Consider the following 12,516-nt stretch of genomic DNA (forward strand, 5'->3'; position numbering starts at 1 on the left):
AGAGTAGTTAAAATTAGTTTATATCTAGTGAAGACTGTGTGTTATTTAGAGTAGTTAGAATAAGTTTATATCTAGTGAACTCTGTGTAATATTTAGAGTAGTTAAAATAAGTTTATATCTAGTGAACTCTAAATATTTAGAGTAGTTAAAATTAGTTTATATCTAGTGAAGACTGTATGTTATTTAGAGTAGTTAAAATAAGTTTATATCTAGTGAACTCTGTGTAATATTTAGAGTAGTTAAAATAAGTTTATATCTAGTGAAGACTGTATATTATTTAGGGAGGAAAGAATATGTTTCAGGTAGAATGTTTATTTATGAGTAGTTTAGTATCATGTTTGGTTATTGAAAAAAAATTAATGATAGAGAAGGAGTCCTGATGTCCTGTTTCTCTACGGTTCTAATAGATAGCAGTGTTGGGAGGGTATATAACCCTCCTGTTTCTCTACGGTTCTAATAGATAGCAGTGTTGGGAGGGTATGTAACCTTCCTGTTTTTATTAATGTACGGTTCTAATAGAAAGCAGTGTTGGGAGGGCATGTAACCTTCCTGTTTTTATTAATGTATGGTTCTAATAGATAGTGTTGGGAGGGTATATAACCTTCCTGTTTTTATTGATGTACGGCTCTAATAGATAGCAGTGTTGGGAGGGCATATAACCTTCCTGTTTTTATTGATGTACGGCTCTAATAGATAGCAGTGTTGGGAGGGTATGTAACCTTCCTGTTTTTATTGATGTACGGTTCTAATAGAAAGCAGTGTTGGGAGAGCATGTAACCTTCCTGTTTTTATTAATGTATGGTTCTAATAGATAGTGTTGGGAGGGTATATAACCCTCCTGTTTTTATTAATGTACGGTTCTAATAGATAGCAGTGTTGGGAGGGTATATAACCCTCCTGTTTTTATTGATGTACGCTTCTAATAGATAGCAGTGTTGGGAAGGTATGTAACCTTCCTGTTTTTATTGATGTACGGCTCTAATAGATAGCAGTGTTGGGAGGGCATGTAACCTTCCTGTTTTTATTGATGTATGGCTCTAATAGATAGCAGTGTTGGGAGGGCATGTAACCCTCCTGTTTTTATTAATGTATGGTTCTAATAGATAGCAGTGTTGGGAGGGTATATAAGCCTCCTGTTTTTATTAATGTACGGCTCTAATAGATAGCAGTGTTGGGAGGGCATGTAACCCTCCTGTTTTTATTAATGTATGGTTCTAATAGATAGCAGTGTTGGGAGGGTATATAAGCCTCCTGTTTTTATTAATGTACGGTTAGAATAGATAGCAGTGTTGGGAGGGCATGTAACTTTCCTGTTTTTATTAATGTACGGTTAGAATAGATAGCAGTGTTGTGAGGGTATGTAACCTTCCTGTTTTTATTAATGTACGGTTCTAATAGATAGCAGTGTTGGGAGGGTATGTAACCGTCCTGTTTTTATTAATGTATGGTTCTAATAGATAGCAGTGTTGGGAGGGTATGTAACCTTCCTGTTTTTTATTAATGTACGGTTCTAATAGATAGCAGTGTTGTGAGGGTATGTAACCTTCCTGTTTTTATTAATGTACGGTTCTAATAGATAGCAGTGTTGGGAGGGTATGTAACCTTCCTGTTTTTTATTAATGTACGGTTCTAATAGATAGCAGTGTTGGGAGGGTATGTAACCGTCCTGTTTTTATTAATGTTCCCTTGTGTTAACCTGCTCGTACTTTAACGTTTGGTTTCACCGATATAGGAGGCCTTACACGTGTATAAATGTGAACAATAGGTTGTAGCGAATTTTGTAGCGGTAGAAAACCGAGTTTGTAATTTGGCTTCATAACAACTTTCAGTTAAGTTACACTTTTAATAAGTGTTAAATACTCTTTAACAGTTTCGAGATAAAGAAACTTTGTCTTCCGAGATATGGTTAACAAAAGTTCAAGTTAAGTCTGAGTATGGTGGGTATCTTAGGTTGTTTGGCATACAGTTTAGTTAAGAATGGAGAATTTGTTTTGAGTTTTGAAGAAGGTATGGAGAGTTTAGAATATAACTGATAACACACGAAGGATATTCCCAAATCTGAAATCTGAAGAACTGACAATTATCAAAAACCTCTACAGAAACAACAATATCATATCACCCAATCAGAAGAAGTTGTCATTAACAAAACTGACTGTTAAGGAAATGCTTGACGTTCTTAAAAACCGTAATAAGTTTAAACGTATAAAGAAAGCTATTAAGCTATGCTTTACAATAAAGAACCATTAACCCCTACTTTACAACAAAGAACCATTAACCCCTACATTACAATAAAGAACCATTAACCCGTACTTTACAACAAAGAACCATTAACCCGTACTTTACAATAAAGAACTATTAACCCGTACTTTACAACAAAGAACCATTAACCCGTACTTTACAACAAAGAACCATTAACCCGTACTTTACAATAAAGAACCACTAACCCGTAGGGAAAACTCAAAGAAATCTTAAAATCCTAAACAAAAAAATATTATTTCTGCTTGTGTTTTCAATGTTCTATATGACATAGGTTCCCAAACTGGAATATTATATTGTCTGCCGAAAATTTAGAAATTATTTCCGTCTTAGGCGCTTACAGTTATAACGTATCTAAACTTGTATCGCCCCGGCATGGTCAGGTGGTTAAGGCATTCTGAGAGTTGCGGGTTTTAATCACCGTCTTCAAAAACACGTTTTCCCTTTCACCCGTGGGGGTGTTATAATGCCGGTCAATCCCACTATTCAGTGGTAAAAGAGTACCCCAAGAGTTGGCGGTGGATGGTGATGAATAGATGCCTTTCCTCTAGTCTTACATTAATAAGTAGAGATGGGTAGCGCAGATAACCCTGGTGTAGCTTTATGCAAAATTCGAAAGAAACGAAAACCAATCAAATTTACAACACCTGATTCCTTCCAATTTTCCCGAGAAATAAGTCAAGTCCCCCCACTTAAAACTCACGTGATGACTAGCACTGATATTAAAAATCACGTGATGACTAACACTGATATTAAAAATCACGTGATGACTAGCACTGATATTAAAAATCACGTGATGACTAGCACTGATATTAAAAATCACGTGATGACTAGCACTGATATTAAATCACGTGATGACTAGCACTGATATTAAATTACGTGATGACTAACACTGATATTAAATCACGTGATGACTAGGACTGGTATTACTTTTTACTGATATTTCATGGATGAAACAATTGATATTTCTTTGTTTAATATCTTCTCCGAAAACATTCTTGTTAACAGAGTTTCTAATACGGAAAATAAACTCTGTACCTGAACTCTCTTCCAAAGATTATCTTCTCCTCTTTAATAATAAATACCATTTAGCAGATAGATGGCGTAGTTATGGGTTCTCCACTGAGTCCAACCACATACGAGTAGATAAAGATCGTTGTTATGGGTTACTTACTGGGTCCTACGCTTGCTAACATTTTTCTCTATTACCAGAAATAGAACTAGATTGAAAGCTGTTCTTTAAATTCCAAGCCTGCTCTTCACACTAGGTATGTTGATGGTACTAAAGATGCTTACTTTAGGGGAAGATAAGATACTTCCCCTAAAGTACATCATAAAGATCATATCTAACCCCTTCTTACCTCACATCACCACTCTGTACATTCACTCATGAAACTGACACAAATAACTTTTGTCTCCTTTCTGGACGTTCTATTTCCAAACGACTACCCCTCCATTTATTGGAAAAAATAACTTCTTTTTTAAATAAGTTTACGTCAAACTACCTATAGATACCCACTGTATCCAAACTTCCCTTATTCACTTGCTAACCATATCTCGGAAGACAAAATTTCCTTGTCACAAAACAGTTAAAAACTATTCAACGCTTACTATCCCAAATTAATCTGAAAGTTATAATAAGTACTTTCATGTGAGGTTTAAAAGTCAGAGATGGTGTTCTGAGACGGAGGAATATGTCAATTATCTGAATGTGAAGAATAATGAAAGTTTTTGTTCTGTTAATGTCTTTTAGGTTAAATAAAAGTAAGTAACATAATCTGTAATTATATTTTAGGCAAGAAAGTTATTGTTTACCAAGTATAGGAATGATTTTCTAAAAATAGATTACTTTCTTACATTTAAAAGCTCGAGTTGACAATGTGTATTGTGCGACTTACAATACTTTAATTTCGTTAAATATGTCACATTAATCGATTGTATGGTGGCACCATAAGAAATAAACGTTCTGAACCACAGCAGTTATTCAGTTAAATGAAATGTAAAAACTTGGAACATATTGAAATCTGTATTGCAGATAAGGATCTACCTGAACAAGAAACAAATTACAACTGCAATGGATCCCTAAAAAATTATGTGTCCTACGATACAGGCTGTTACCAAGTTTTTAGTGATTTTAATAGTAGAAAAACCTGGAAAGAAGCTGAAAATTACTGTCGTGAGGTGAAAGGTCATCTGACATCAGTTATAAACCCCTATGAACAAGCTTTTCTTCATTTGCTTCTGAAAAAATTCAAGAGCAAAGTGTGGATAGGCTTTGGATCCAAAATTGTAAGTTTCCATCTACAATTACTTTCGAATTAGGAAAGTCAAGGTTTACTGATTCTTTCTTTATTTTTACAATGACGCTTATCTTCAAGAAGACATTTTTAAATGTAAAATGTTATACATGTGATCAACATTTTTAACAGATTACTGTTTGACATGAATGGTTTTTCTTCTAGGTTTATTTTTCACATCTTCTTCTCAAATCAGACAAAATAAAATATAAATTTTCAATTTAGGTGTATCACAGAAAACGTGTCAGTGTCTATTTTTTAGCAAACTACTTGCGTAGGGAAGAATAAAACATTCACATGTTTTATTTTGTTTATTGTTGATTGCTTTAATTTGTCTCTTATTGTTTGTTTTCTGTTTTTTATTATTTGTTTTATTTTATTTCTTATTATATTGGTTGTTTTCTGTTTCTTGTTAATTGTTTTATTCTGTTTATTATTGATTGTTTCATTTTGTTTATTGTTGATTGTTTCATTTTGTTTCTTTTTGTTTGTTTTAATTTGTCTCTTATTGTTTGTTTTCTGTATCTTGTTAATGGTTTCATTTTGTTTATTGTTGATTGTTTTAATTTGTCTCTTATTGTTTGTTTTCTGTATCTTGTTAATTGTTTCATTTTGTTTATTGTTGATTGTTTTAATTTGTTTCTTTTTGTTTGTTTTAATTTGTCTCTTATTGTTTGTTTTCTGTATCTTGTTAATTGTTTCATTTTGTTTATTGTTGATTGTTTTAATTTGTTTCTTTTTGTTTGTTTTAATTTGTCTCTTATTGTTTGTTTTCTGTATCTTGTTAATGGTTTCATTTTGTTTATTGTTAATTGTTTTAATTTGTTTCTTTTTGTTTGTTTTAATTTGTCTCTTATTGTTTGTTTTCTGTATCTTGTTAATTGTTTCATTTTGTTTATTGTTGATTGTTTTAATTTGTCTCTTATTGTTTGTTTTCTGTTTATTGTTAATTGTTTTATTTTATTTTAATTTGTTTCTTATTGTTGCTCCCAAAGGCGCAGCAGTATTTCTGTAGACTCACACTCGTGGTGGGCAGAGCACAGATAGCCCATTCTGTAGCTTTGAAGTTAAATTTAAACGAACAAATTCTTTTTGTTTCTTTTATTTTACTTACTGTGTTTTATTTTGTTTCTTATTTTTTGTTTGAATTTGTTCATTACTGTTTGTTTTATGTTATTTTTGAGTGTTTATTTTATTTTGTTACTTATTATTTTGTTTATAAAGGATTTACTGTTATACATTTATTTTAATATCTACGTTTGTCTCAGTTTAATGTATTAACTTATATTGTTAAATGTGTATTGTGTAAGTCCCATCCGTTCTCTAAATTTGTAAAAGATTCTCGAGTGTAAGAATCAACAATAGATGTTTGACGAAAGCATTAGCGTATTGTTCGGCCAGTTGAATTTTCGAGAATCTCGACTAATGTGTGTGAGATCTAGCTATCGCACCACACGCAGTAATAGAATATTGTCGGTCAGCTACAGTCAGTATACTATAAGCCTTGGAAGCTGTAATTATGATTAACATTTACTAATTAAAAAACTAAAAATATTTCACCAGGAACGTTTATGGGTTTTGAACATTAAGAACCATTCAACTTCAGAGAGTCAATTTCAGCAGAAAGAACTCACATGTGAAAATCTAAAAGAGCAAGCTAGCATTCCTGTCAAATGAGTCGTTTCTATTTGTCAACATAAAACTATTTAGCTCGTTGTGGACCTGAACCGTCGATAAATTATTCAGTTCTAGACGAGATATAAAACTGAATATTGTTTATAAGTTTGTAAAAATTTTCTATATATAAATAATTATTTGTAATATCTGTTATCATAAATTGCATTTTTTATATTAAGATATATTTGTATTAAGAAAGAAATTTGTGTGTATCAATCTTGTTGAAAAATATCATAAATTTGATAGATACTAACATTTAATTAGCTTCTAAATTCAAATTTCCGGTTATTTGAAATCGTAACACTTCACGTACGTGACATAGTAAATCTGAGGTTCGTCCGAGATAATTTATAATACGTAGCGTTTTATTTTGTTTATTATTATTTTTTCTAATTATTTGTGTTATTTTGTTTGCGGCCCCCCGCTAGTACAGCGGTATGTCTCCGGAGTTACATCGCTAAAATCAGGGGTTCGATTCCCCTCGGTGGGCTGAGCAGATAGCCCGATGTGGCTTTGCTATAAGAAAAACAAAAACACATTTTGTTTGTTTCTTATTATTTTGTTTTTCCTAAACTTGTGTGTAAGAGTATGTAACAATTTTCTGTGTTAATATGTTATTAGAACGTAACGTTTATTCGAGTAACGACCAATGAAACAAGGGTTAACAAAAGAGAGAGAAAATATGTGTTTTATAAATGCAGGGTGTAAACCACTTCCAATGGTCAGACCAGTGGCCAGTTTACTTTACCAACTGGGGCAAAGGCCAGCCAGTAACTATATCAAAAAATTCCGAGCCACTTTGTGTGTCTTTCCTTGAGGACGGCAAGTGGAATGTTACAAGGTGTGAAGAGAAACTACCGTTTGTTTGTAAAATCAACAGAGGCAAGTATCCTTTTATGAAAACCTAAAACTAGTTACTGTAGATATTCTTGAAACACAGACCTATAGCATAAACATGTTTTATATAATGGATGAACATATTTAATATATACGTGAACTGTACGTACAGTTTGGACTTTTTCGTTGTACATATTATTTCATATATATGTTTGTATGGTCATGCCATATATAAAATATTACACATAAAATGTATTTCCGCTCAAATAATGAGAATCCAAAACAGTCTTGTAAATAACACATCAGAAGAAAACAGAAAAAAATAATAAAACAACATAAAATATTCATTAGAATAAAACAGCTATTACAAAAGAATTTTTTGTTTGTTTTTTAATTTCGCGCAAAGCTACACGAGGGCTATCTGCGCTAGCCGTCCCTAATTTAGCAGTTTAAGACAAGAGGGAAGGCAGTGAGTCATCAAAGTTGGTTATTTTTTTGTTTTTTTTTATATTTTAAATCTAAGTTTCACAATAAGATCTAAATGTACAAGATTACGTGAAATAATTATAATGATATTAATTTTAGTTATATTTTATTATGTTTTAAAGATCGGAGTAATTAACATGTAACTTTGCAATAAGTTATTGTGGATTTGCATTTTATTTGAAATTACTTTACGCGGTGTTGTGTATTTACATATTAATAGTATATATCTTAATACTGAAAGAGATGCATAATTATTGTACATAAAGTAAAATATTAATAATATTTATAAAGAGTGTATACATATAAGATGGCGCCCCGCTGGGACAGCTGTACGTCTTGGGATTTACAAGGCTAAAATCAGGGGTTTGATTCCCCTCGGTGGAGACAGCAAATGGCCCAACGTAGCTTTACGAAAAACACACACATTTAAGAAGTGGTGTTCTTTTAAGGAATATTTTCGTGAGTTATACATTTGTAATCTCGTTTATGAGAAATTCGGAACAATACGTGTAAAATTATGCATCAGCTTAGGAATAATATTACATATACTCACAATTTAATTGTTTTAGTTCATAGCGTAAGTCATTTTTAGTTTCCGTAGAGAGGTAACTAAAGTTAAATGTTATTTAATCTATAGGTAGATATTGATTTTTATTTACTCGATGAAGAGTTTTAGCTTGTTTATAATATTCTTGAACAATATTAATTATATCTTAAAGTTCAGTTACCACTAGATTATTTTATATTATAAAAAATTATACTGAATTTAAACTCATTATAAAGCAGATTTGTTATTAATACATTAAGGACTTCCAAATTTTGTGTTTGTTTTTGAATTTCGCACAAAGCTACTCGAGGGCTATCTGTGCTAGTCGTCCATAATTTAGCAGTGTAAGACTAGAGTAAAGGCAGCTAGTCTTCACCACCCACCGCCAACTCTTGGGCTACTCTTTTACCAACGAATAGTGGGATTGACCGTCACATTATAAGCCCCACGGCTGAAAGGGTAAGCATGTTTGGCACGACGGGATGCGAACCCGTGACCCTCAGATTATGAGTCGCATGCCTTAACACGCTTGGCCATGCCGGGACCCAAATTTTGTTAAAATTATTTTTGGCTTTTTCAAATTTTACATTATAGAGATACGGTTCAAGGATGTTTTCAAGTATATGTTATTATATTAAACGTTAATATAACTTACAAAAGTAAGAAGCAATTCTTTAATATCTTACATATATATATTATCATAACATTTATCTTGACCTATACAGTTGAACGATGAACTGGCTTTTTCAGCAGTATATTACCATATTTGATACTCAGTATTATCTCTTATAAGAGATTTTATAAGTATTTTTGTACTTTTTCAGCCAGTCGTAATTAAGATATTCCAGAAAGATAAATCCAAAATTAAGGTTAATAATTAATGCTGTTCTTATCTTAAATACTTAAACATGCTCAAATAATTCAACACATCAAAATCTATAAAAGGTAATGTTGACATATCATTGCTTTCCAATATTATTCTTTTGAACCATGATTATTGCTGTCAAAATGAAGTCTTTTTTATGTATTTTCATAACTCGGTATGAGTTTAACGTATCAAGAATTTGACAAGCATTATTGACGTTTTTAATTCTACAAGAATAATAACAAAAACTGATGATTTCAAATAAATATAATAAATAAATATATTTCTAGTTCTGATTTTTTGCACAAGCAGTTTCAGAGTTATTAAGTCGTTGAGCTCATTTTCATCTACTTTGTTTTTAGCCGAGGCATAACGGCTGACAGAACAGCTCTGAGGATATTTTTGAAGTGCAAACATTTAACTTATAGCTCCACAGTCTCTTTACCGATTTGAAATTTAATTACAGTTTTTGACGCAGCAGATCAAATTCATTTGGTTGACGTACTTGATCACGCTCAATGTCGCATATATTAATTTATTCTAATTCTGTTTACAAGAATTTCAATTTTAGGGTCGGCTGATAGATATCTTGATAAGTAATAAAATTGAATCGGGTATACGCGCGTCCCACGCTCCGTGTTGCTAGCGCACATAGATATAGCTAAGGAAGGGGACAAAGAGATCTCGTAGGTTACCGTATTTTACGCCATGTAAGACGCACTTTTTTCTTTAAAAACACCCTGAAAATTCCCCACGCCTCTTTCAAGACAAAAGTGATGGTTAAGACAAGAGGTCAGCTTAGAGTCGACTCAAAACGTACAGATCGTAATATCATTACTTACCAGTTACAAGTATTTACCCATAAAACATTCAATTTAACTAATATTGCTGATATACTGTGAAGAATGTGATATATTTGACTGTATTTACTCAGTAGGTTGAAGAAAAGTCAAGGCTGCATCAAGTTGTTGGTTGCTGAGTCAAAATATTTTTTCCTCAGAACTGTCTTTCCAAAATTAGGGTGCGTGTTCCACGATGCAGTGTTTTACAAGGCGTAAAATACGGTAATTTACTCAAGTCATGTGTGAAAGAACTTTAAGTGCGGCGAGAATTCCTCTTGTTTACGACGTGACTTTTACAATTTAAAGGCGGTCCGGCATGGCCAATTGTGTTAAGGTGTTCGACTCGTAATCCGAGGGTCGCGGGTTCGAATTCTGGTTGCACCAAACATGTGCTCGCCCTTTTCAACCAACTCTCGAGCTACTTTTAACAATGAATAGTGGGATTGGTCGTAACTTTATAACGCCCTCAAATTTGAAAAAGTGAGCTTGTTTGCTGACTAATGATGCGAGTCATCAGGCTATATTAGACCATATTACGTCTCTGAAAAGAACAAACAACACGAATACGTTCGTAATGCAGATCATTTTACTGTATATTACCACATAAAGAGTTCTGACCGGTTATCCTGGCAACAACTTTTTGGATTCTGTTGCAGGTGGTTCGTAAAACATAACCTGTTTAGGTTCAACATTAGATCAGAAAGCTGCAAATGCGGTTTGTTAGTGTTACCAAATTTGTTCAAAAACCAGGTACAAAACTGAAGTCCATACTATGTAAAAAGTACATTGATAAACGGAACACCAAAATTATTTATAAAATGCAATGAATCAACTACTACAATTTCTGTATTGAAGAAACAAGCAGAAAAATAGAAACCTGATTCAAAGAACACAAAAAAACACCTTCACACGTTTTTGAACACTCCAAATCAAATAAGCACAACATGACCACAGAAAACACGCAGATACTAAGTAGAAAAACAATTATAAACAAATGAAAAATAAAAAAGTCCCTATTTATACAGCAACTAAAACCAAAATTAAAGAAATTTAAAGGAACACCTTCATAACTATACGTATTAATAATCTAACATCTAACTGCAGCGTCCCCTACAAATCCGTACTCGTTTACACTCTTCCCAGAGACGTGCCCAGCAACCGTCAGTTGTAAACTGTCTATGTTTACCCGAAGATGACCTAAAAAGGTCGAAATGCTGTTCTCTACTGTATTTTAATTAAAGTTCTAATACCTATACCAGCCGCCTTGAGAATACATGTTTACTTCAAATTGGTTTCTCGTTGTCACGAATTTGTTTTTACCGACTTTACTAGAGGCGTGAGTTAAAATAAAGCTTATTGAAACTGTATAACATGATGGCTGGCTAGGTACAAAGATATTAACAATTGTTTATTTCTTCAACGTCAACAATGAAACAAAATAGGAACCATTCGAGAAAGTATTTTTTAATATTTGTTGTAGTGAAGCTGCATACTGAGGAACTGATATTTGTTGTAGTGAAGCTGCACACTGAGGAACTGATATTTGTTGTAGTGAAGCTGCATACTGAGGAACTGATATTTGTTGTAGTGAAGCTATATACTGAGGAACTAATATTTGTTGTAGTGAAGCTGCATACTGAGGAACTGATATTTGTTGTAGTGAAGCTGTATACTGAGGAACTGATATTTGTTGTAGTGAAGCTGCATACTGAACATTTGTTGTAGTGAAGCTGCATGAGGAACTGATATTTGTTGTAGTGAAGCTGCATACTGAGGAACTGATATTTGTTGTAGTGAAGCTGCACACTGAGGAACTGATATTTGTTGTAGTGAAGCTGCATACTGAGGACGTGATATTTGTTATAGTGAAGCTACCTACTGAGGAACTGATATTTGTTGTAGTGAAGCTGCATACTGAGGAACTGATATTTGTTGTAGTGAAGCTGCATACTGAGGAACTGATATTTGTTGTAGTGAAGCTGCATACTGAGGAACTGATATGTGTTGTAGTGAAGCTGCATACTGAGGAACTGATATTTGTTGTAGTGAAGCTGCATACTGAGGAACTGATATTTGTTGTAGTGAAGCTGCATACTGAGGAACTGATATTTGTTGTAGTGAAGCTGCATACTGAGGAACTTATATTTAAATGTTCAATAATTTAGAAAAAAATTAATTCAGGTAAAATTAAATAAAAGGTTTAAGATATTTTACGCACGTCAAAATTAGGCTTAATTATAGTGCACTGTTTAGTATATCAGATTGGAGATTAGAGACTGTCTAGTTTCAGATTTAGTGCTATTAAATACGCTTAGCACCTTCAGCTATCAGTGTGATATTAATCCAGATGCTATTCAAACGAACAAATACATTGATCTAATGAATTTACGGTAAATTTCTTTGAGTTGTATTGTTTTGAATTTAGCACAAAACTACTCGAGGGCTATCTGCGCTTGCCAGTATAAAAACCTTTCACACCTTTAGACTGGTCTGATACTGTACCAGTATAATCTGTTTACAGTAATATAATTTTAATAAAGTAATAATCTACCTAGATCGTTATAACTCTAAAGTTATAATTACCATCTTCTATTACCAGCATGTCGTGATTGAAACACATTAATGTTTTTTAACATAAAGTATTTCATAATTTTTTTCATTGAATAATTATTGTTTTGTACTTAACCTCCAAAACGTATTCGTTGAATG

The 12,516-nt window shown here is 32.7% G+C and overlaps 1 protein-coding gene across 1 annotated transcript in view; it reads left to right on the forward strand.

Annotated features, from left to right (window-relative positions):
* The window catches only part of LOC143249863 (macrophage mannose receptor 1-like), a 118,814-nt gene that overhangs the window by 91,832 nt on the left and 14,466 nt on the right, over positions 1–12,516 (forward strand). Inside the window, exons 31-32 of the mRNA XM_076500424.1 lie at positions 4,292–4,545; positions 6,932–7,112. Coding sequence (XP_076356539.1) covers positions 4,292–4,545; positions 6,932–7,112 — 435 coding nt within the window. The remainder of the gene's footprint in view (positions 1–4,291; positions 4,546–6,931; positions 7,113–12,516) is intronic.

This window comes from Tachypleus tridentatus, chromosome 4 (assembly GCF_004210375.1).
Source record: "Tachypleus tridentatus isolate NWPU-2018 chromosome 4, ASM421037v1, whole genome shotgun sequence".
Classification (NCBI taxonomy): Eukaryota; Metazoa; Arthropoda; class Merostomata; order Xiphosura; family Limulidae; genus Tachypleus; species Tachypleus tridentatus.